The sequence below is a fragment of the Oncorhynchus mykiss genome, chromosome 9 (genome assembly GCF_057628025.1).
Source record: "Oncorhynchus mykiss isolate SJ-2025 chromosome 9, ASM5762802v1, whole genome shotgun sequence".
In the NCBI taxonomy this organism is placed as follows: Eukaryota; Metazoa; Chordata; class Actinopteri; order Salmoniformes; family Salmonidae; genus Oncorhynchus; species Oncorhynchus mykiss.
In genome coordinates, this window is record NC_143030.1 from 67,283,284 (window position 1) to 67,308,850 (window position 25,567).

Below are 25,567 nucleotides of genomic sequence, written 5' to 3' on the forward strand. Positions count from 1 at the left end.
TAACAACACAACTGATTGGCTCAAAAGCATTAAGATGGAAAGAATTCCACAAATGAACTTTTAACAAGGCACACCTGTTAATTGAAACGCTGCCTCATGTAGTTGGTTGAGAGAACGCCAAGTGTGCAAAGCTGTCATCAAAGCAAAGGGTGGCTACTTTGAAGAATCTCAAATATAAAATATATTTTGATTTAACATTTCTTTGGTTACTACATGATTCCATATGTGTTATTTCATAGTTTTGATGTCTTCACTATTATTCTACAATGTAGAAAATAGTGAAAAACCCTGGAATGAGTAGGTGTCCAAACTTTTGACTGGTACTATCTCTCTCTCTATATATATATATATATATATATATATATATATATATATATATATATATATATATATATATATATATATATATATATATATATATATATGAGTATACAAAACACCTGCTCTTTCCATGACTGACCAGGTGAAAGCTATGATCCCTTATGTCACTTGATAAATCAACTTCAATCAATTTAGATGAAAGGAAGGAGAGGATAAAGAATGATTTGTCAGCCTTGAGACATGAATTATGTACAGTCGGGCAAAGAAGTATTTAGTCAGCCACCAATTGTGCAAGTTCTCCCACTTAAAAAGATGAGAGAGGCCTGTAATTTATCATAGGTACACTTCAACTATGACAGACAAAATGAGAAAAAAAATCCAGAAAATCACATTGTAGGATTTTTAATGAATTTATTTGCAAAGTATTTGGTCACCTACAAACAAGCAAGATTTCTGGCTCTCACAGACCTGATAACAAGCAAAAATTAAGCAGGAAGCACCAGTGACTCGGTCTATAAAAAAGTGGTCAGATAAAGCAGATGCTAAACTACAGGACTGTTTTGCTATCACAGATTGGAACATGTTCCGGGATTCTTCCGATTGCATTGAGGAGTACACCACATCAGTCACTGGCTTTATCAATAAGTGCATCGAGGACGTCGTCCCCACAGTGACTGTACGTACATACCCCAACCAGAAGCCATGGATTACAGGCAACATTCACACTGAGCTAAAGGGTAGAGCTGATGCTTTCAAGATGCGGGACACTGACCTGGAAGCTTGCAAGAAATCCTGCTATGCCCTGCAACGAACCATCAAACAGGCAAAGCGTCAATACAGGGCTAAGATTGAATCATACTACACCGGCTCTGACGCTCGTCTTATGTGGCAGGGCCTGCAAACTATTACAGACTACAAAGGGAAGCACAGCTGCGAGCTGCCCAGTGACACAAGCCTACCAGACGAGCTAAATCCCTTCTATGCTCGCTTCGAGGCAAGCAACACTGAGGCATGCATGAGAGCAACAGCTGTTCTGTACAACTGTGTGATCACGCTCTCTGTAGCCGACGTGAGTAAGACCTTTAAACAGGTCAACATACACAAGGCTGCGGGGCAAGACTGATTACCAGGACGTGTGCTCCGGGCATGTGCTGACCAACTGGCAGGTGACTTTTTAACATGTCCCTGATTGAGACTGTAATACCAACATGTTTCAAGCAGACCACAATAGTGCCTGTGCCCAAGAACACAAAAGCAACCTGCCTAAATGACTACAGACCCGTAGCACTCACGTCCGTAGCCATGAAGTGCTTTGAAAGGTTGGTAATGGCTCACATCAACACCATTATCCCAGAAACCCTAGACCCACCCCAATTTGCACACCGCCCCAACAGATCCACAGATGATGCAATCTCTATTGCACTCTACACTGCCCTCTACACTGGACAAAAGGAACACTTGTGAGAATGCTATTCATTGACTACAGCTCAGCGTTCAACACCATAGTACCCTCAAAGCTCACCACTAAGGTAAGGATATTGGTTCTAAACATCTCCCTCCGCAACTGAATCCTGGACTTCCTAACAGGCCGTCCCCAGGTGGTGAGGGTAGGTAGCAACACATCTTCCATGCTAATCAACACTGGAGCTCCACAGGGGTGCGTGCTCAGTCCCCTCCTGTACTCCCTGTTCACCCATGACTGCATGGCCAGGCACGACTCCAACACCCTCATTAAGTTTGCAAATGACAACAATGACACAGCCTATAGGGAGGAGGTCAGAGACCTGGCTGTGTGGTGCCAGAATAACAACCTATCCCTCAACGTAACCAAGACTAAGGAGATGATTGTGGACTACAGGAAAAGGAGGACCGAGCACGCCCCCATTCTCATCGACGGGGCTGTAGTGGAGCAGGTTGAGAGCTTCAAGTTCCTCGGTGTCCACATCAACAACAAACTAGAATGGTCCAAACAAACCAAGAGAGTCGTGAAGAGGGCACGACAAAGCCTATTCCCCCTCAGGAAACTATAGATTTGGCATAGGTCCTGAGATCCTCAAAAGTTTCTCCAGCGGCAACATCGAGAGCATCTTGACTGGTTGCATCACTGCCTGGTACGGCAATTGCTCAGCCTCTTACTGCAAGGCACTACAGAGGGTAGTGCGTATGGCCCAGTACATCACTGGGGCTAAGCTGCCTGCCATCCAGGACCTCTACACTAGGCGGTGTCAGAGGAAGCCCTAAAAATTGTCAAAGACCCCAGCCACCCCAGTCATAGACTGTTCTCTCTACTATCGCATGGCAAGCGGTACCGGAGTGCCAAGTCTGGGACAAAAAGGCTTCTCAACAGTTTTTACCCCCAAGCCAAAAGACTCCTGAACAGGTAATCAAATGGCTACCCGGACTATTTGCATTGTGTGCCCCCCCCAACCCCTCTCTTTACGTTGTTGCTACTCTGTTTATCATATATGCATAGTCACTTTAACTATACATTCATGTACATATCACCTCAATTGTGCCGACCAACCAGTGCTCCCACACATTGGCTAACTGGGCTATCTGCATTGTGTTCCGCCACCCACCCACCCCTTTTACGCTACTGCTACACTCTGTTCATCATATATGGATAGTCACTTAATCATATCTACATGTACATACTACCTCAATCAGCCTGACTAACCGGTGTCTGTATGTAGCCTCGCTGCTATATATTGCCCGTCTTTTTACTGTTGTTTTATTTCTTTACTTACCTATTGTTCACCTAACACCTTTTTTTGCACTATTGGTTAGAGCCTGTAAGTAAGCATTTCACTGTACACCTGTTGTATTCGGCGCACGTGACAAATAAACTTTGATTTGTAACCGTGCTTATATCTGGATCCATATCTGGCCTCTGCAGCAGGGTGTCTGTGGGTAGGAAGTGGTGCTCAAACCTCCTCCCACATGGGGCTCGGATGGCAAGGAGTAAACTTCTAGGATCGGGAGTGCCAGGGGATAATACTGGTGGGCTTTTGGTCTTTGGGGTTGTCACACTAAGGTCCAGAGGGTTGGGGTGGGGCAGACCTTGCAAAGTACATCAGACACGTTGCCTATCTCCGGGTTGCTCTGGGATGATGCCCGGGTCCTCACTGTGGACAGTTGGTTGTCGGACAGACTGAGCTTGGATTTCTTCTCCTCCACACCACTCAAAGACACCCTCCTCTGACGCCTTCTTCTCAATTGAGGGGAGGGGCTTGTATTTGTTCCAAGGGAAGGGAAGAGAGGGTAGGTCAGGAACATTATCTAGGTAGTATGGGACATCGTCCACACTCAGCTGGCTGTGATAGTGGGAAGGAGGCAGCGATCTGACCTGTTGTAGCCCATTGAAGGAGGCTTGGGGATCATTGGTGTGTCGTGGAAGCTGGCAGCCACATCCACGTTTGGAGTGAGGCTCAAGCTGGGTCGACAACGCCCTTTCGAGGACTTTGGCCTGGTCAAATGCATTCTTCTTCACAGGAGTAGAATGGTTTATATGCGACTCAACTCTGAAAGATGGGAGATAGTCAAGAGAGACCTGAAAATACATTGAAGTTTTTCCTCTACATTCTTTCTCATCATAGTCACTGTGATGGCATTCTTGCAGAAAGCCACTGGGTGTGCAGACTTTTGTACCATCACTGGTGAAATAAAACATGGCTAGCTAGATAACTATATGTCTGCTCATCGGAGTTGGAGCAAAAGCCTTCATACCCGGTAGCTGTTCAGGAGGAGACTGGCCACCCCTTTTGAGAGCACTGGCCAACTTGTAAGCTGAGCTAGCTAATCGTATTGACATGCCAGTGAGACAACATGTAACGTTACTGCACTTGATTTCCTTGTTGACCAGTTACAGTAGCTAGCAAATTAGCTAGTGTTAGCTAGCTAAGCTGTCAGATCCAAGTAGGTAACAAAGAGAGGACATACTTGCCTCTAGAATAACCGTGCAAGATAAGAATAATAGCAAACATATCTGCAGCATATCTTGCATTTTAGCAGATAGATAAATCTCGCTTTTGTTTGTCAACACTCCAGCGGGAAGTTGAGGCTTTTTCAGCAGGCAGCGTCACTCAAATTATCAACACAGCTATCGTTACCTTGACAACGCTGCTCGCCTCGCACGCTCGCACATCAACAGGTGCCCCCTGGTGCAAGCCAAGGAGCGTGCAGAATCAGTAGCATCCATTCCATTTCTATCACAACTGCCTACAGTCCAGACAGAGATGTTTTGCACTGTGCAAGAACTGTAATTGAAACATTACACCAGATTTAACACTAATATCCTTCTTCAATCTTAGGTTATATAACATCAAGACAAAAGGATAGAGATGCATAAATCATTGCAGAAATAGAACAAAAACAACATAGCTTAGGCCTATCATGTCACAGTGTATATTGTTTAACTTAATTCATAGTCAACAGAAAACATTTAAAACTGTAAAATAACTGGTTTATATTTCAAAAAATAAAATGTCTATCTTGAGATTTAACAAGACAGGCACACAACCTTTAAATCTGCTAGTGCATTTGTAATGATACAAAACCTACTAGAGATAAACTATGATGCATACTTAAAGTACATTAAGGAGAAAATGTAATGCCAGAAACGTGTGTTGAACAAAAACAGCACTGGAAGCCATAGAATTACATTTAGAAAGAAACCTATGGGTAATGTTGCCTTATATCATAATGTATAATGTACATATTATATACAATAATAATCCCCTCCTTATACACCATAAATGGTCACCAAGAAAAGATCCAGAGCAGCATGGCTTGCCAGCATTGATGTGCTGGTTGGACCACTAGAGCTACAGTAGCTTGGTGGTCACAGATCGGTTCATGCAGTCTTACCAACTCCTATGAACAATTCCATTGGAGTTGGTAAGACACAAACAGATCTAGGACCACCAGGCTACTACTACAGTACTTTCTGCCTACTAGGGCAACTCCAGTATGTTGTTCTGGGCATAGAGGTCCTCTGTCACTTGGTATACCTCAGAGATGAGAGGAAGGGTGTCCCCTAGCACAGCCATCACCTGCTCTGGGCTACCTACATTCATCACATCAAAGAACGTAGCACGACCTGGGAGAGCCCAGAACGCTGTGCCGGCAGCCTTGCGGATGATCCATGTATGGTGCTGGGCGAGGGACTCATTATAGGCCTCAGTGCACATGACCGAGGTATTGCTGTCCTCAGTGCTGGTTTGTAGCCTCTCCAGGAATAGCTCCAGCCAGCGCAGGGCACGGTGCAGCCTCAGGAGGGTGCGGCAGCCGGACTCTGGGAAACTGCCTCTCTTGGTCAGGTCCACCAGTTGGCTGTCCAGTTCATACTTGACCATAGACTGGATGGTGACGTAGTGGGCCCCATTCTCACCATTCAGATGGTTGACCAGGATTTGGATCTTGTTGACAGCATCCTTGGAGATGAAGGAAAACACACTCCCCAGGCAGTTCATGAATCTGGAAATAAAGGACAATAAACACATTTTAATCATACACATGAAAGCCATTTTATTGGACTACCATGATGCATTCATATATAAGCCTACCCAACCCAAGTCTTCAAATATGTCATTATTCTAAATAACTTTATTTTGAAACAACCAGAATCATTTACACTGAGATAAATTATGACTTTTTTTAAGGATACCTAACTAGATTATGTGCATAAACTGATTAGTACGGCTTGCCAACTATGCCAGACTCAAGGATTTATTTACATTAGCCCAATGCCAAGGCTAAATCAAATTAAAGTTTATTGTGTGTATAAACAGTGTAGCAAAAATGCAATGTACAGTAGTAGATACAGTATATTAAAATTAGCTATGTGAGAATACAGTAGACATATATGAATATACATTGTGAAAAACTGTATAAATGAAACTGGAAGTGTCCAAATCAAAGTTTATTGGTCGCGTACACAGTTTAGCAGATGTTAAAGCAGGTGCAGCAAAATGCTTATGTTACTAGCTCCTAGCGAAGCAATAAAATGTCAAACAAGTAAACAAAGAAATTATCAGTCTATAATTTTAATGGTAGGTTAATTTGAACAGTGAGAGACAGAATAACGACAAAAAAATCCAGAAAAACGCATGTCAAAAATGTTAAACATTTATTTGCATTTTAATGAGGGAAATAAGTATTTGACCCCTCTGCAAAACATGACTTAGTACTTGGTGGCAAAACCCTTGTTGGCAATCACAGAGGTCAGACGTTTCTTGTAGTTGGCCACCAGGTTTGCACACATCTTAGGAGGGATTTTGTCCCACTCCTCTTTGCAGATCTTCCCCAAGTCATTAAGGTTTCGAGGCTGATGTTTGGCAACACGAAACTTCAGCTCCCTCCACAGATTTCCTATGGGATTAAGGTCTGGAGACTGGCTAGGCCACTCCAGGACCTTAATGTGCTTCTTCTTGAGCCACTTCTTTGTTGCCTTGGCAGTGTGTTTTGGGTCATTGTCATGCTGGAATACCCATCCACAACCCATTTCAATGCCCTGGCTGAGGGAAGGAGGTTCCCACCCAAGATTTGACGGTACATGGCCCCGTCCATCGTCCCTTTGATGCGGTGAAGTTGTCCCGCCCCCTTAGCAGAAAAACACCCGAAAGCATTATGTTTCCACCACCATGTTTGACGGTGGGGATGGTGTTCTTGGGGTCATAGGCAGCATTCCTCCTCCTCCAAACACGGCGAGTTGAGTTGATGCCAAAGAGCTCCATTTCGGTCTCATGGTCTCACCACAACACTTTCACCCAGTTGTCCTCTGAATCATTCAGATGTTCATTGGCAAACTTCAGACGGGCATGTATATGTGCTTTCTTGAGCAGGGGGACCTTGTGGGCGCTACAGGATTTCAGTCCTTCACGGCGTGGTGTGTTACCAATTATTTTCTTGGTGACTATGGTCCCAGCTGCATTGAGATCATTGACAAGATCCTCACGTGTAGTTCTGGGCTGATTCCTCACCGTTCTCATGATCATTGCAACTCCACGAGGTGAGATCTTGCATGGAGACCCAGGCCGAGGGAGATTGACAGTTCTTTTGTGTTTCTTCCATTTGCGAATAATCGCACCAACTGTTGTCACCTTCTCACCAAGCTGCTTGGCGATGGTCTTGTAGCCCATTCCAACCTTGTGTAGGTCTACAATCTTGTCCCTGACATCCTTGGATAGCTCTTTGGTCTTGGCCATGGTGGAGAGTTTGGAATCTGATTGATTGATTGCTTCTGTGGACAGGTGTCTTTTATACAGGTAACAAACTGAGATTAGGAGCACTCCCTTTAAGAGTGTGCGCCTAATCTCAGCACGTTACCTGTATAAAAGACATCTGGGAGCCAGAAATCTTTCTGATTGAGAGGGGGTCAAATAGTTATTTCCCTCATTAAAAGGCAAATCAGTTTATAACATTTTTGACATGCGTTTTTCTGGATTTTTGTGTTGTTATTCTGTCTCTCACTGTTCAAATAAACCTATAATTAAAATTATAGACTGATCATTTCTTTGTCAGTGGGCAAATGTACAAAATCAGCAGGGGATCAAATACTTCCCCCCCTCACTGTACAGTATATACACCAGATTAATTTACACAAGATATACTAAGAATGATATGTACAGCAGTAGACATAACAGTCATGTCAAGAATCATGTATATAAATAAATATGTGGTGTGTATAAACAGTGTAACTAAAATGCAAGAATAGTAGAAATATTAGAATGAGCTATGTCGAGAATACAGTACTTAAATACACAATACAAAACCCCATGGAAAAATGTTTTGAATTGCAGGAGATTAGCTTCTGGACTCTTTAAACATACAGTACACTACCGTTCAAAAGTTTGGGGTCACTTAGAAATGTCCTTCTTTTTGAAAGAAAAGCAAATTTTTTTGTCCATTAAAAGAACATAAAATTGATCAGAAATACAGTGTAGACATTGTTCATTTTGTAAATGACTATTGTAGCTGGAAACGGCTATTTTTTTAATGGAATATCTACATAGGCATACAGAAGCACACTATCGGCAATCATCACTCCTGTGTTCCAATGGCACTTTGTGCTAGCAAATCCAAGTTTAGAATTTTAAAAGGCTAATTGATCAATAGAAAACCCTTTTGCAATTTTGTTAGCACAGCTGAAAACTGTGGTGCTGATTAAAGAAGCAATACAACTGGCCTTCTTTAGACTATTTGAGTATCTGGAGCATCAGCACTTGTGGGTTCGATTACAGGCTCAAAATGGCCAGAAACAAATAACTTTCTTCTGAGACTCATCAGTCTATTCTTGTTCTGAGAAATGAAGGTTATTCCATGAAGGGAAATTACCAAGAAACTGAAGATCTCGTACAACGCTATGTACTACTCCCTTCGCAGAACAGAGCAAACACACACTAAGCAGAATAGACAGAGGAGTGGCAGGCCCCGGTGCACAATTGAGCTAGAGGACAAGTACATTAGAGTGTCTAGTTTGAGAAACAGATGCCTCACAAGTCCTCAACTGGCAGCTGCATTAAATAGTACCCGCAAAACACCAGTCTCAACGTCAGCAGTGAAGAGGCAACCCAGGGATTTTTTTATTTTATTTATTTTTTTATTAATCGGCCATTTCCAGCTACAATAGTGATTTACAACATTAACAGTGTCTACACTGTATTTCTGATCAATTTGATGTTATTTTAATGGACCATTTTTTTGGCTTTTCTTTCATAAACAATGACATTTCTAAGTGACCCCAAACTTTTGAACGGTAGTGTAAATGTATGTTAATAAACCGGATGTGAAAAACCAGTACGTGAATAAAAAGGTGTGGATAGAAGTAGTTATATAGGATGAGTCGTGAATATAATACAGTATATACATATAAAGTGGGTAGAACAGTATGTAAACATTATTAAAGTGAGCAGTGTTCAATGGCTCTAGGTACATAGGGCAGCAGTCTAAGTTCCAGGGTAAAGTACAGGGTAGTAGATGGTTAGTGAGTGTCTAAGGTGCATGGCAGGTTACTGGGCACAGACCGGCTTGTGGTGACTGTTTAACAGTCGGATGGCCTGGAGGTAGAAGCTGTTTATCAGTCTTTTGGTCCCAGCTTTGGTGCACCTGTACTGTCTCCGCTTTATAAATGGTAGCGGAGTGAACAGACCATGGCTCGGGTGCCCAAGGTCCTCCTTAGAGGTCTTCTAGGCCTTGCTGTGACACCGGGTGCTGTAACGTTAGATGTCCTGGAGGGTAGGTAGTTTACCAGCTATCAGTAATTACCTGAGTATCTAGGCTTACTGTAGCATTTAAAAGACTTACCTTACGAGACCACGCCACCCTGCTACGTAATGCTCAAGGAATACTTCTTTGTGTTCAGAGAGGCATGACTTAAAAGTGTCAAGAACCTCTTGTAAAGTGAATTTCAGATCCTCCAATGCTACAGCCATGGCTACCCGGAAGTACGTCTAAAAATGAACAATAATAAACAGTAGCGATTTTAGAAGCTTGACTGGGTTCTATTGAACCTCTGATCTTTGATAACCGATCATAATAACACATTTCTACCAAAATTATGCATTCTGATAACCCCTTGCAGACCCTGTTTGTCCAACCAAACCACAGTGCGCAGGTCTGCGCCGGTCCGAAGCGCGTGAGAACTGCAGTTCCAAAGTGAGTCGATAATGGCGCGTGAAGTGCGTTGTAAAACAGTAGAAGAACCGTCACTAGTAGCACTAGCAAAAACACACGCTGCTACCCCATCGTTCAAAAACAAAACAGCTTCTGGCAGCCATTTATCCAGCGAGCTAAATATTATTTATTTTTCTTTACAGAGGAGGCTTTATCCACCACAATTTAGCCGCTAGTGTCACCTAGTTGGCACGTCTACGTTTTAATTTCTAGCTAACTAACCAGCTAGCTAGTAGCTACTTGAACTAGCTAACGCTAGTAAAGTTAGCTAACTTTAGAGTTCTAGGTAGCTACTTTATCGACCACATTTAGTTTGAATACCCAGCCAGGATGCCTGAGATAAAAGTGACACCACTGGGTAAATATCACATTTTTATCTGCATGCACGGGCAGACCTAACATGAAATACATCCCTAACATGAAATAATGACTGTTGCGCATGCATAGGTTCGTTACAATATCTTAGAGCAGATCAATGGTGGTAACGTTACTCTCTTTGATTATAACGTAACATGAAGAACTTCCAATCTTGAAGGTCAGCTAAACGACATGTTGTGAAATTAACATGGATGAGATGTTCATTTGTGTATCTCATCCTCTTGTTTCCTATCAGGTGCTGGACAAGATGTTGGCCGTAGCTGCATCCTTGTCTCTATTGGGGGCAAAAACATTATGCTTGACTGTGGGATGCACATGGGCTTCAATGATGACGTAAGTAGATCCACAGTGTGCTAACAAGTATGCAATTATATGTCAGTAGATCCACTGTTCTCAATTTGACAGTCAAATACACTTTAGGTTCCTTTGGTGTTCTGTTATTGTGCCATTGTTCTTTTCAGAGAAGATTCCCAGATTTCTCTTACATAACACAACAAGGACGCCTGACAGAATTCTTGGACTGTGTAATTATCAGGTTTGTGGTCTTTATATGGCACTTAGCTATATCTAGGTACTACTCTTCTCTTCAGCAAGAGAAACAACCTTATCAGGCTCAACACAAAGAGAAAGAGCTTTCTCCCGCTCAAGGGCATTCTATCTTTTGATTGATTTTATCTTCTATATTTTAACTGATTACTCACACTAACTCTCCTAGTCATTTCCACTTGGACCACTGTGGTGCTCTGCCGTACATGAGTGAGATGGTGGGCTATGATGGGCCCATCTACATGACCCACCCCACCAAGGCCATCTGCCCTATCCTGCTGGAGGACTTCAGGAAGATCACTGTGGACAAGAAGGGCGAAACCAACTTCTTCACATCCCAGATGATCAAGGACTGCATGAAGAAAGTAGTCCCTTTGAACCTCCACCAGACTGTCCAGGTATACAGTCCTGATATGTACCTTTTTAATTGATAAAGTCAGGTCTTAGAAGTACTCCAAGTGTAGCCTGGTTCCATATCTATTTGTGTGGTCTTGCCAACTCCCATGGTCATTGTTTGGTATGACAATGATCATAGCAGTTGGCAAGACAGGACAAACAGACCTGGAACCAGGCTACTCCAAGGGTATAATGCATTACTTTCTCAATGATGGCCAAGAAACCACATTTGGAGGTTGTATTAGGGTATGGAATGATGTATTGTGTTCATTCTGTCATGGTTTCTTAGGTGGATGATGAGCTGGAGATCAAGGCTTACTATGCAGGCCACGTCCTAGGAGCTGCTATGGTGCAGATCAAAGTAGGATCTGAGTCTGTGGTCTACACTGTGAGTATTAGCCTATTAATAGAACTGGGCTTATTATTGATCAATGCATGAATCATGTGATTTCTTTGAAGTAACTTATCCTTACTTGCTTTTGCAGGGTGACTATAACATGACGCCAGACAGACATTTAGGGTAAGTGGTGATTTATTGTGTGTTTCGTGCAACATGATTTAGATCCATGCCTATGTGTTCCATAATAAACCATTTGTATTTTGTTGTCATAGGGCTGCGTGGATCGATAAGTGTCGGCCAGACATCCTCATCTCAGAGTCCACCTACGCCACCACCATCCGTGACTCCAAGAGGTGCAGGGAGAGGGACTTCCTGAAGAAAGTACACGAGACAGTGGAGAGAGGGGGGAAGGTGAGGGCCACCACACAGGTTTTTTCTGTCCATATTTCTGTCCATATACATTCTCTCCAGTACTTGTGTCCTAAAATATTAAATGTTGTGCTCTCAGGTTCTGATTCCGGTCTTTGCCTTGGGTAGAGCTCAGGAATTGTGCATTCTATTGGAAACATTCTGGTAAGGTTTCTTTTCCAAATTCGATTAGCATTAGTTTAGCTAGTGTTCTTTTTTTAAGATGATGTTCATTTTGTGTCTTGATGACTGGATAAGCAATCGGGGAATGATGTAAAAGCCTCTCCTCTCCTTCCACAGGGAGCGGATGAACATGAAAGCGCCCATCTACTTCTCCACGGGGCTCACAGAGAAAGCCAATCACTACTACAAACTCTTCATCACCTGGACCAATCAGAAGATCAGAAAAACCTTTGTACAGAGAAACATGTTTGAGTTCAAACACATTAAGGCCTTTGATCGCTCCTACGCAGACAATCCTGGACCAATGGTGGAGAAACATCACCATCATATTTGCATGCTACTACTAAAACCTTTTTTACAGTTGGAACCGTTTAATGTTTAGGCATTGATATGCTTTAGATAAAGACAAGTCCAATGATTTGTCCATTATAGAAGCTATTCTTCTTACCCCAGTGAATATTCTACATAGTCACTGGAGACCCGTTGTCTCAAAAGTAAAACATCTGACGCACACCCAAAAATGTTTGTGAGGATGCTGACTAATGGAGAGTAAACTATATAAAAATCCAGAGCATACTATATTCTCCCAAAAATGTCATGGGTAAACCTTTTTTTTTTTTAAACAGGTGTATCCAGGTGAAAGCTATGATCTGTTATTGATGTCACCTTTTAAATCCACTTCAATTAGTGTAGAAGACAGGTTAAAGAAAAAAATTAGACATGGATTGTGTGTGTGCCATTCAGAGGGTGAATGGGCAACACAAAAGATTTAAGTGCCTTTGAACGGGATATGGTAGTAGGTGCCAGGCGCACTGGTTTGAGTGTGTCAAGAACCGCAACGCTGCTGGGTTTTTCACGTTCAACAGTTTCCCGTGTGTCAAGAATGGTCCACCACCCAAAGGACATCCAGCCAACTTGACACAACTGTGGGAAGCATAGGAGTCAACATGGGCCGTCATCTCTGTGGAACACTTTCGACAGAGTTCATGTCCCTACGAAAGGCAAAAGGGGGTGCAACTCAATATTAGGAAGGTGTTACTAATGTTTTCTACACTCAGTGTAGAGTGTGCAACTTTATTGATTTTATAGTTTTTATGAATGGCATTGTTGAAATAACACTACTGAAATGTGTGTGTTCCCTCAGGTGGTCTTTGCCACCCCAGGAATGCTGCATGCTGGTCAGTCTCTACAGATATTCAAGAAGTGGGCTGGCAACGAGAAGAATATGGTAAGTCGCATTTGAGATATGGCATTTACGGAGCAGTGTGTTTTTTGTGAAATTGGGCGAAAATCAATTCTACTTTTAATTTTCTGTTAATCAGATCATCATGCCTGGGTATTGTGTGCAAGGCACCATCGGACACAAGATCCTGAATGGTCAAAAAAAACTGGAGATGGAGAATAGACAAACGGTAATGCAAGATAGTATTTTATTGTATTTAACTTCATGTATAATCATGATTTTACTGCAGTAATAGATATCAAATGGACAAAGTGAAATTGAGAGATGTGAGCCGGGCTGTTGTCGTTTGTCTGCTGACCCTTGACCTTTGCCATCTGTGACCCCTGCAGTTGGAGGTGAAGCTGCAGGTGGAGTACATGTCGTTCAGCGCCCATGCAGACGCTAAGGGCATCATGCAGCTCATCCGCATGGCAGAGCCTCGCAACATGCTGCTGGTGCACGGAGAGGCCAAGAAGATGGAGTTCCTCAAGGACAAGATCGAGCAGGAGTTCAGTGAGTAACAATATTTACTTCAAGAATGTTAGGGCTTCAGAGAGAAGGATATATATATATATATATATATATATATATATATATATATATACTGTACCAGTGGTTCCCTAACTTTTTATAGTTCTGTACCCCTTCAAACATTCAACCTCCAGCTGCGTACCCCCTATAGCACCAGGGTCAGCGCACTCTCAAATGTTTTTTGCCATCATTGTAAGCCTGCCACACACACACTATACGATACATTTATTAAACATAAGAATTTGTGTTTTTGTCACAACCCAGCTCGTGGGAAGTGACAAAGAGCTATAGGACCATGGCACAAATAATAATAATCAATAATTTTGCTCTTTATTTAACCATCTTACATATAAAACCTTATTTGTTCATTGAAAATTGTGAATATCTCACCACAGGTTAATGAGAAGGGTGTGCTTGAAAGGATGCACATAACTCTGCAACATTGCTGCAATATTGTATTGGAGAGAGTCTGTCTTAAACAATTTTCTACACACAGTCTGTGCCTGTATTTAGTTTATGCTAGTGAGGGTCGAGAATCAACTCTCACACAGGTACGTGGTTTCAAAGGGCATCTGTGTCTTAACAGCGCAATTTTCCAAGGCAGGATACTCTGAACACAGCCCGATCCTGAAATCTGGCAGTGGCTTCTGATTAAATAACATTTTCACAGAACCGCTTGTTTTGATGAGTCTCTCTTGTTCAGATATCGGTAAGTGGACTGGAGGCAGGGCATGAAAGGGATAACGAATCCAGTTGTTTGTGTCATCCATTTCGGGAAAATACCTGCGTAATTGCGCACCAACTCACTCAGGTGCTTCACTATATCACATTTGACATTGTCCGTAAGCTTGAGTTCATTTGCACACAAAATCATACAATGATGGAAAGACCTGTGTTTTGTCCTTGTTAATGCAGACAGAGAAGAGCTACAACTTCTTAATCATAGTCTCAATTTTGTCCCGCACATTGAATATAGTTGCGGAGAGTCCCTGTAATCCTAGATTTAGATTGTTCAGGCGAGGAAAAAACATCACCCAGATGGGCCAGTCGTGTAAGAAACTCATCATCATGCAAACTGTCAGACGAGTGGAAAATGATGGTCCGTAAAAAGAACTTGAAGCTTGTCTGTCAATTTAAAAAAACGTGTCAATACTTTGCCCCTTGATAACCAGCGCACGTTGTAAAATGTATGTTGTTAAAGTGCTACATGGCCGCTTCCCATATCATTGCATAGTGCAGAAAATACACGAGAGTACAGGGGCCTTGCTTTAACAAAGTTAACCATTTTCACTGTAGTGTCCAAAATGTCTTTCAAGCTGTTAGGCATTCCCTTGGCAACAAAAGCCTCTCGGTGGGTGCTGCAGTGTCCCCAAGTGGCATCGGGAGCAACTGCTTCCACGCGCGTTACCACTCCACTATGTCTCTCTGTCATGGCTTTTGCACCATCAGTACAGATACCAACACTTCTTGACCACCAAAGTCCATTTGATGTCACAAAGCTGTCCAGTACTTTAAAAATATTCTCTCCTGGTTTGCAGAAGAGGATGTCTTCCTTAATTGACCCCCCATAAACATAACAGACATATACCAGGAGCTGTGCCAGGTCTGCCAAGTCTGCTGTAATGCATAGAATTCACTGGCTTGTATGCAAAGCAGTAATTGTTTCAAAACATCTCCTGCCATGTAACTGATGCATCGTGAAACAATAGTATTGGGGCTTGCCTGTCCAAGCCCCTCGGTAGCTCACCATATAAGACACTTCTAATCCCTTCTTATTCATGATATGTTGCTTTTATACATGTCTTACTACTGGAAAGGTGTCTTAATTCTCGCTCCAAAAACTTGTGGCTTGTTTTTCAAATTGGCATGTTTTGTTTCTAAATGTCTGCACAAGAGTGATTTAAAAAAAAATGGAGTCATGAGATAATACTTTTCCACATATAACACAATGTGGCTGAGAAAAGGCACGACTCCCAATATAAGTGTACCCCAAATCAATGTAGTTCTCATCATATTTGCGCCTCTTCGATGGTCAAACGTCCCTGTCTATTGTTCGTTGCTTTCCTGGGTAAGGGGGCAGTAGCTCTTCGGCTGCATCAGATTCACAACTGTCAGTGTCCATGCTAGCTGGGCTAACAACAAATGTAGAATTACTGATGCTAGCATTGGATGTGCTCGTGGAAGCAGAACAACTTGTGTCGTCGACAGGTGCAGGTGTAGTACTGTAGTACTGCTGGTAGTACTTTTTTTAAATCCATTTTCGAGCAAACGGAATGAGCAGCAGCTACGTTTGGCTTCATTGGTGCGTAACCCTGGGGATATTATTTATTATTATATTTTTTTTAACCTTTTTTAAACTAGGCAAGTCAGAACAAATTCTTATTTACAATGGCAGCCTAGGAACTGCCTTGTTCAGGGTCAGCCTGGGGATTCGATCTAGAAACCTTTCGGTTACTGGCACAATGCTCTAACTACTAAGCTACCTGCCGCCCCATGACATTGTGTTGTTATTTCACATGACTGGGCAATGGGCGCAGCCGTGGGTGGGCCTGAGAGGACATAGGTCCACCCACTGGGGAGCCTGGCCCAGCCAATCAGAATGAGTTATTCCCCACAAAAGGGCTTTATTACAGATAAATATTCCTCAGCTCCATTCCCCCCTTTATGATAGAGAAATTAACATACAATTCTCTGGCAACAGGCAGAGAATACTCTGGTAGACATTCCTGCAGTCAACACGCCAATTGCACACTCCCTCAAAACTTGAAACATCTGTGCCATTGTGTTATGTGACACAAATTCACATTTTAGAGTGGCCTTTTATTGTTCCCAGCACAAGGTGCACCTGTGTAATAATCATGCTGTTAATCAGCTTCTTGATATGCCACACCTGTCAGGTGGATGAATTATCTTGGCAAAGGAGAAATGTTCACTTACAGGGATGTAAAACTAATTTGTGCACAAAATTGGAACAACATGTGCGTATGGAACATTTCTGGTATCTTTTATTTCAGCTCATGAAACATGGGACAGACACTTTACATGTTGCGTTAATGCAATTCTACACTGAACAAAAATATTATGTGCCAAATAGGTTTGAGGATCTTGTTAGGAGCACTGGGTAGTGTTCAGTAGGACACAGTGTAGCAAAGTGTTATGCAACAGAAAATGAAAATCTGTCTTCTTATTGGACAAGTAAGTGCATGTTCAACCTCCCTCTTTTTAACTTCATTTGAAAAAAATAATCTCCCTACTGAACACAGCTCTGGTATTATGCCTCATTCGTCTTTCTTTGTGAATGACAGCCATCAACTGCTTCATGCCAGCCAACGGTGAGACGACCACTGTGATCACCAACCCCAGTGTCCCAGTGGACATCTCACTCAATCTGCTCAAGAGGGAGATGGCCCTTGGAGGTATTGTTCAGTACATCTTAGTCAATCTCGATATAGCTCACTCTCCCAGTTGATGTGTCTGTTATTCACTGTTTGACTGCTATGCGCCACAGGCCCCTTACCTGACCCGAAAAAGCCTCGTACCATGCACGGGACCCTGATCATGAAGGATAATGTAAGTTCTGAATTCCACCAACTGCCATTCATACAACGTAGTGATACTCTGATTTATATATTTATGATAGAAAACTTAACTATGGCCTTGCCTAGCTAATTCAGATATGCTAGTAATTCAAGTTGTTTTTTCTCTGCCTTTGGCCTTGCCTTGTGAGTGACCTCTTGTTGCCCTGTGTTCTGCTCTCTCTTTCTCTCTCTCCCCCGTGTTCTACCCTTTCCCTCCTGTGTTTCCCCTGGGTGTAGAGTCTTCGTCTGGTCACTCCAGAACAGGCTCTCAAGGAGTTGGGCCTCAACGAGCACCAGCTCCGCTTCACCTGCCGAGTACAGCTCCAGGACCCACACAGTGACCCCGACACTCTCAGCAGAATCTACACACACCTCAAGAGGTACCGTAAGACCGAGTTTACAATTTTTATTGTGTTTTCAAGTTCTTATTTGGTTAAAGCTTGGGCGTAAAAGGCACATAGTTTGTTTGATCTTCTGCAAAAAAAATGTATAATTTGTATTCACAGTACTCAGGTCTGATCCACTAACACACCTTCATATAATAATATTAATTACTATTTATTCTGTCTCTGTTCTAGTGTGCTGAAAGGTTATACCATCCAGCACCTTCCAGATGGGACCGTCATGGTGGAGTCCATTGTGATCAAGGTGTCCTCCTCAGCTGAAGAGCCCAACACCAAGGTGCTGCTGCTCTCCTGGAGCTACCAGGTAAGGAGGGCGGCTGTTGAAAATGAGTGTGAGCTATTGTGACGGACCACAGTGTCTGCTTAGCAGTATAGTTTGCTCCCTGTCTGGGTACACTGTCCGTACAACGGATCGAACTAGGGTCCTCTGCCTCACAAACGCACGTGTCTGCACATTCGACAACATACCAGTCATTTACGCCACTGAAAAGCTAGCAATTCAGTGATTGGGTGGGGTGGGGGGGGGGGGTGAGCTTACGTTCCAATCTGAACTACAGTATGTAACACTATACACACTAAGGTGTAGCCCACAACTTGGAGGGCCTGTGGGTGGGTTTCTATACTGTGTGGCACAAGTCACTGTCACTATGTCTTGTGACGCGCTTCTAGTTAACCAAAACCAATCCAAATCCTTTTATCCTATGTTTATTTCAACACAATATGTTTGAAATATGTTATGTGTTATTTGTAGGATGAAGATCTGGGGAGCTTTCTGTCTACTCTGCTGAAGAAAGGACTTCCATCAGGGCTGTCTTCAATGTGACGTAGTTCAGATCGGTGGCAGGGGGCAGAGTGTTGGGCCAGTAATCGAAAGATCGCTGGTTTGAATCTTTAAACCGAGTAGGTGAAACATTTTTCTGTGCCCTTGAGCAAGGCACTTAACCCTAATTGCTCCTGTAAATCGCTCTAGATAAGAGTGTCTGCTAAATGACTAAAATGTAAACGATCCCAATGTGTAGCTTACTGTAAAGGTTAGTCTCAATGTTGTACAAAGCTGATTTGAATAAATCTTTTTATAAGAATAAAGTGTTACTGAACTCTATTTATATTGATATAATCCATGTCACTAATTGTTAATACGCAACAAGTAATTGCATTGTCATTATGTGAGCTCTTAAAGGTCCAATGCAGCAGTTTTTATCTCGATATCAAATCATTTCTGGATAATAATAAAGTACCTCCCTGTGAATGTTTTAAATTAAAATGGTAAAATTTTTTACAAAAATAGCTTATTGTTTGGGGTCACTTAGCAATGTCCTTGTTTTTTAAAGAAAAGCATGTTTTTTGTCCATTAAAATAACATCAAATTGATCAGAAATACAGTGTAGACGTAATGTAAATGACTATTGTAGGGGGGGAAACGGCAGATTTAAAAATAAATGGAATATCTACATAGGCGACCAGAGGCCTATTAGCAATCATCACTCCTGTGTTCCAATGGTACGTTGTGTTAGCTACAAGTGTTAGCTACAAGGCTAATTGATCATTAGAAAACCATTTTGCAATTATGTTAGCACAGCTGAAAACTGTTGTTCTGATTAAAGAAGCAAGTCCTCAACTGGCAGCTTCATTAAATTGTACCTGCAAAACACCAGTCTCAATGTCAACAGTGAAGAGGCAACTGGGATGCTGGCCTTGTAGGCGGAGTTGCAAAGAAAAAGCCATATCTCAGACTGGCCAATAAAAAGAAAAGATTAACATGGGCAAAAGAACAGACACTGGACAGAGGAACTCTCCCTAGAAGGCCAGCATCCCTGGTTGCCTCTTCACTGTTGACGTTGAGACTGGTGTTTTGCGGGTACTATTTAATGCAGCTGCCAGTTGAGGACTTGTAAGGCATCTGTTTCTCAAACTAGACACTGACGGGAGTAGTACACAGCGTTGTATGAGTTCTTCAGTTTCTTAGTAATTTCCCTTTATGGAATAGCCTTCATTTCTCAGAACAAAAATAGACTGATGAGTCTCAGAAGAAAGTTATTTTGTTTCTGGCCATTTTGATTCTGTAATCGAACCCACAAATGCTGATGCTCCAGATACTCAATTAGTCTAAAGAAGACCAGTTGTATTGCTTATTTAATCAGAACAACAGCTGTGCTAGCATAATTGCAAAATGGTTTTCTAATGATCAATTAGCCTTTTAAAATTATAAACTTGGATTAGCTAAGATAACGTGCCATTGGAACACAAGAGTGATGGTTGCTGATAGTTTCCAGCTACAATAGTCATTTACAACATTAACAATGTCTACACTTTATTTCTGATCAATTTGATATTTTAATAGACAAATGTGATTTTCTTTCAAAAACAAGAACATTTCTTAGTGACCCCAAACTTTTGAACTGTGTGTCAGTTAAATATCACACACACAGTAGCAGTCAAAAATGTACACACCTACTCATTCCAGGGTTTTTCTTTTTACTATTTTCTACATTGTAGAATAATAGTGAAGACATCAAAACTATGAAAAAACACATATGGAATCATGTAGTAAACAACAAAGGGCTAAACAAATTCTTCAAAGTAGCCACCTACCCAGGTGTGCCTTTTAAGTTTGTGGAATTTCTTTCCTTAATGCATTTGAGCCAATCAGTTGTGTTGTGACAAGGTAGGACATCTTCTGTATACCCACCTATTTGGTAAAAGACCAAGTCCATATTATGGCAAGAACAGCTCAAATAAACAAAGAGAAACGACAGTCCATCATTACTTTAAGACATTAAGGAAGGTCAATCCGGAAAATTACAAGAACTTTGAAAGTTTTTTAGTGTAGTCGCCATAACCATTAAGCATTTATTTAGAATTCAAGGCACACTTAACAAGCATGGCTACCACAGCATTCTGCAGCGATACGCCATCCCATCTGGTTTGCACTTGGTGGGACTATCATTTAGGCTCCAGGCTGTGTAAGGGCTATTTGACCAAGAAGCAGAGTGATGGAGTGCTGCATCAGATGACCTGGCCTCCACGATCACCTGACCTCAACCCAATTGAGATGGTTTGGGATGAGTTGGACTGTAGAGTGAAGGAAAAGCAGCCAACAAGTGCTCAGCGTATGTGGGAACCCCTTCAAGACTGTTGGAAAAGCATTCCTCATGAAGCTGGTTGAGAGAATGCCAAGACTGTGCAAAGCTGTCATCAAGGCAAAGAGTGGCTACTTTGAAGAATCTCAAATATATTTGTATTTTTTTAACACCTTTTTGGTTACTACATAATTCCATATGTGTTATATCATAGTTTTGATGTCTTCACTATTGTTCTACGATGTAGAAAATATTCAAAATAAAGAAAAACCCTTGAATGAGTGTGTCCAAGCTTTTGACTGGTACTATACATGACAGGAAAATCAAGTTTTTTAAGTGCACTGGGTCTTTTAAAGTGATGAACATAAGGGAAGATGTAAATGCTATATTTACATGGCGTACATGTAAAGGTATACAAAATAATTGGTGGTTTACAGTACACTGTAAGGAAAACAATGCTTCACCACGAGCCTTCAGAGTTTATGAGCGGAACATAAAATGCATGTCATTTCATTAGTAGTCAGAGCAAGCAAAAGCATCACGGTCTCACAGCGATGGTGTAGACTCCCATGGTCCTCCTATCCCACAGCCATCTGAACCTGGCCTTGGAGGGACTCCACTTACAGTGACTGGTGGTGAAGTAGTAGAGCAGGGGGTCCAGACAGCTGTTGAGGCTGACGAGGGCCATTGTCACTCGCCGGGCATTGTAGATGGCGTTTGCATAGGGACAGTGATGGATGACCCCTAGACGGCGGAGCAGATGCAGGAAGTGAACCACGTGGTAGGGCAGGAAGCAGAGTAGGGTGATAACTAGGATTGTGTAGATGACCCTCAGGGCTCCGCGGGCTGTGTTGGTCCGGATGAGAGCGATGCGCCGCGCCACCAGAGGGTAACACACCAGGATGACCACAGAGGGCAGTAGCGAGCCGACGACGAGACTGAATATGCTGTATGGCACCAGACGCCTGTCCCACTCTTTCTGGGAGAAGTTTTCAAAGCAGCTACGGTGCTGGCTGTCCAGAGGTCCCACTAGGATGAAGGCCAGAACAGCTGCCCCCGCCACCACCCACACTGCTGCACTCACCAGTACAGTGCAACGTGAGTTCCGGAGCCTCAGATAAGTGTGAGGATAGGCGACGGCCACATATCGATCCACACAGATACAGGTCATGAAGGCGATGCTGATGTAGATGTTGGCGAAGAACAGTGTTCCTGTGATGCTGCAGGCCACATCTCCGAATACCCAGTCATTGCTGTTGCGGTGGTAGTGGATCTTGAAGGGCAGGGTGCAAAGGAAGGTGGTGTCAGCGAGGGCCAGGTTAATGACAAACACGTTAGAGGAGGTGCGGGGAGTTATCTTGAAGATGAACACATAGAGGGCTCCCACATTGCCTGGCAGGCCCAGTGCCATCACCAGACTGTAGACGGCTGGGAAGAAGTAGAACTGGTAGTCTCTGGGGGTACTACAGTTGTCAGTTCCATCTCCAACAGATGTATTCATTGTTTCAGGTCTGGTTTGGTTATCAAAAGGAGCTTGTAGGTGACCGAACCAGTGGGAAAGTATATTTCTGCTTTCCCTTGCTAATGATGCAACCTGTGGGGGAAGTGTTCAGTCAGATTATTAAGCTGTTCTGTAAAAGTTGTGATATCACTGTTGCTGTTTTACAGGCAATGTTTATCACATCCTATCATCTGCTTGCTTGACACATGCAATAACTTGCCAATATAATCCGAATTGTTGAAGCTTCCATTGTAAGAAAAAAAAGTTGCTGTTTGAATTATCTAAATTCACTTATGGTAATTGAATTGAAATGATCAAGATGTTTTTCCGCTTATGAACCTCATGACTGTTCTGTGACTAGGCTACAATTCTTTAACTATGACCAAATAATGTAAAGTGTGTTGGTAAAAGATGGTATGTTTAAAGAAAAAAGTACTTACAAAGTTTGTGAAGAACTCTTCAAAAAAGTCAAACTACTACAGTAGGCTACTTCACGTGAACACTAATCAAACACATTGTCTGTTTTCCCCCTTTCACCTTCATATATGAGCTGATGTCACAGGGGTTGGAAAATCTTTGTTAGCTCTGGGTAGTTTAGTGGGCGCTGCTTGGTGCCGAATGAAGGCACACAGGAAACTCTCAGTATATGCATTCTGCTCTTCAGTGTGGTTTGTATCAGACACCCACCATCCTGTCAAGGAAAGTGTTGCTCTGTTATTTTAAGTTGAAGGTGTTAGAAGAGACATAATTTATAACAGTATATGGCTAGCTATCAACACATAGAAGCAAGCCTTTGTCACAAAGTCAGTTTAAGACTGACAATCTGAGTTTGTTTTTCCTTGACATAATATTAAATCATCTTCTTGGAGAAATGTTTTAACTTGCATGCTACTAATGATAGTTTATTGGTTCCTTGATACGTTACTGTACTTCACTAGAGGTTGTGTCCTCACTAAATTATGATAAGCTTGCCAAATTGATTTTTAGGTTTATTTCAACATCTTGGTACATAAGTAGAAACATACATAAAGTGTGATGTCACACTATAAAACAGGTGAGAAATGATCAGCCTAACTAGATGGACAGTGCACCATTAAGTCATGAACAACAAACTGACATACAACTAAAGCCTTTGTATTAAGTGATAAAGAGTGTCCGTTTGAGAGCTCTTGCCAAGAAAGGTGACTTGTAGAGTGGCTTTTCAATAAAAATATTGTATTGGCTTTAACTCCGTGTAGTGTGTTTGTTATGATGCTATTCTGGGTGTCTTGACTCTTCTTTATCGCTGGGGGGCGCTTAACACAAACCAAATGTCCCTTACTGCTGGTCATATCATTGCCTGCAGCATAGCAACAAGCCATATCCACAAATTGTAAAGTGAAATTCTAAAGCATGATTATTGAGCACGGATTTTGATCCCAAATGTATTTGCTGTTAGGGGCTTTATGGGTGCTAATGTGTTTGTTTCGTTTTTGTATTGTCTAGTTTTTTTTGTATATCTAGGTGTTTATGTCTATGGTTGCCTAGATTGGTTCTCAATCAGAGGCAGCTGTTTATCGTTGTCTCTGATTGGGGACCATATTTAGGTAGCCATATTCCTTGGGTTGTTATTCTATGTTTAGTTGACTGTTCTGTACTAGCCATATTAGCGTCACTGTTCGTTTTGTTCAGTGTTCGTTAATTAAAGAGGATGTACGCTTACCACGCTGCGCCTTGGTCTCCTCATTATGACGACTGTGACAGATTGACTCTAAAGCAGGTGCCAAAAATAAACACCTAATCAAATTGGGGTGGGGGGGTTGTCTGAACTACATTTACTAACCATTTCCTTCCCTTGTTGATCTGTAAACGTGTCTCTTTCCCATTACAAATACCTATGTATCTGACATTTGGGGAGGCTACTTGGGTTATCTGTCCTTCAGTCAGGAAGAGGATAGAGAAATGTGTTCTACTGGAGCAGGTGTTATGGAGTTTTAGTCTTTCACAAAAGTAGCATCCCTGCATGCTGCACCCCCATGTGTCTGTCTTACATAAGCGTCCTCCATCGCTTCATGGCCTAAAATTAGACTTGCTCAAATCAAGGCCTCTCTCTCTCATCCCTTGCTCCGTTTCTTCCTCTGAGATCAAAGCCTTTCCTGTCCTTCCACATTCAGAGCTTTTCGAAAGCTGTTGAGTCAGCAGGCTGATTTGAACACTTGGGGTGAGATATTAGAAGGAAACTTCTTTCATGATGAGTCCATGCAGAGAAAGAGAGAGAAAAATCCCTGCACCTCTGGACATACTGTACATAGATCCATAGGCACAAAGCAGTGGTGTGAAGTACTTAAGTAACAATACTTTAAAGTACTACTTACAGTGCCTTGCGAAAGTATTCGGCCCCCTTGAACTTTGCGACCTTTTGCCACATTTCAGGCTTCAAACATAAAGTTTTATACTGTATTTTTTTGTGAAGAATCAACAACAAGTGGGACACAATCATGAAGTGGAACGACATTTATTGGATATTTCAAACTTTTTTAACAAATCAAAAACTGAAAAATTGGGAGTGCAAAATTATTCAGCCCCCTTAAGTTAATACTTTGTAGCGCCACCTTTTGCTGCGATTACAGCTGTAAGTCGCTTGGGGTATGTCTCTATCAGTTTTGCACATCGAGAGACTGACATTTTTTCCCATTCCTCCTTGCAAAACAGCTCGAGCTCAGTGAGGTTGGATGGAGAGCATTTGTGAACAGCAGTTTTCAGTTCTTTCCACAGATTCTCGATTGGATTCAGGTCTGGACTTTGACTTGGCCATTCTAACACCTGGATATGTTTATTTTTGAACCATTCCATTGTAGATTTTGCTTTATGTTTTGGATCATTGTCTTGTTGGAAGACAAATCTCCGTCCCAGTCTCAGGTCTTTTGCAGACTCCATCAGGTTTTCTTCCAGAATGGTCCTGTATTTGGCTCCATCCATCTTCCCATCAATTTTAACCATCTTCCCTGTCCCTGCTGAAGAAAAGCAG

The 25,567-nt window shown here is 42.2% G+C and overlaps 4 protein-coding genes across 6 annotated transcripts; 1 reads left to right on the plus strand and 3 right to left on the minus strand.

The window, feature by feature from the left end:
* Positions 1 to 715: 715 nt before the first annotated feature.
* Positions 716 to 9,977, minus strand: LOC110532590 (ceramide-1-phosphate transfer protein). Of its 2 annotated transcripts, XM_090185111.1 has the most exons (3): positions 9,871 to 9,977; positions 9,625 to 9,770; positions 716 to 5,796 (listed from the first exon to the last, which is right to left on the minus strand). In XM_090185111.1, the coding sequence occupies exons 2-3, from the start codon at positions 9,750 to 9,752 to the stop codon at positions 5,274 to 5,276; spliced, it is 651 nt and encodes a 216-aa protein (XP_090041237.1). In that variant the 5' UTR covers positions 9,753 to 9,770; positions 9,871 to 9,977; the 3' UTR covers positions 716 to 5,273. The 2 variants fall into 2 exon arrangements, with proteins under 2 accessions (XP_090041237.1, XP_021472288.2); XM_021616613.3 differs by lacking the exon at positions 9,871 to 9,977 and having other exon boundaries at positions 9,625 to 9,771.
* Positions 3,105 to 3,801, minus strand: ubxn10 (UBX domain protein 10). The gene is given in 5 exon segments (XM_090185110.1): positions 3,105 to 3,217; positions 3,220 to 3,372; positions 3,375 to 3,511; positions 3,513 to 3,651; positions 3,654 to 3,801. Coding segments are annotated over 5 exon segments (690 nt in total).
* Positions 9,924 to 19,065, plus strand: ints11 (integrator complex subunit 11). Of its 2 annotated transcripts, none has more exons than XM_036988605.2 (17): positions 9,924 to 10,351; positions 10,607 to 10,704; positions 10,833 to 10,906; positions 11,087 to 11,315; positions 11,603 to 11,701; positions 11,799 to 11,833; positions 11,926 to 12,064; positions 12,162 to 12,226; positions 12,362 to 12,551; positions 13,389 to 13,472; positions 13,567 to 13,656; positions 13,817 to 13,979; positions 17,303 to 17,413; positions 17,506 to 17,567; positions 17,813 to 17,955; positions 18,154 to 18,283; positions 18,731 to 19,065. In XM_036988605.2, exons 1-17 carry the CDS (start codon positions 10,324 to 10,326, stop codon positions 18,800 to 18,802), a joined length of 1,812 nt encoding a protein of 603 aa, XP_036844500.1. In that variant the 5' UTR covers positions 9,924 to 10,323; the 3' UTR covers positions 18,803 to 19,065. The 2 variants fall into 2 exon arrangements, with proteins under 2 accessions (XP_036844500.1, XP_036844503.1); XM_036988608.2 differs by having other exon boundaries at positions 9,967 to 10,351; positions 10,838 to 10,906.
* Positions 19,066 to 20,289: 1,224 nt separating this feature from the next.
* LOC110533031 (lysophosphatidic acid receptor 6) lies at positions 20,290 to 23,180 on the minus strand. Its single transcript, XM_021617158.3, has 2 exons — positions 23,001 to 23,180; positions 20,290 to 22,653 (listed from the first exon to the last, which is right to left on the minus strand). Exon 2 carries the CDS (start codon positions 22,558 to 22,560, stop codon positions 21,598 to 21,600), a length of 963 nt encoding a protein of 320 aa, XP_021472833.3. The 5' UTR covers positions 22,561 to 22,653; positions 23,001 to 23,180; the 3' UTR covers positions 20,290 to 21,597.
* Between the last annotated feature and the right edge of the window lie 2,387 nt (positions 23,181 to 25,567).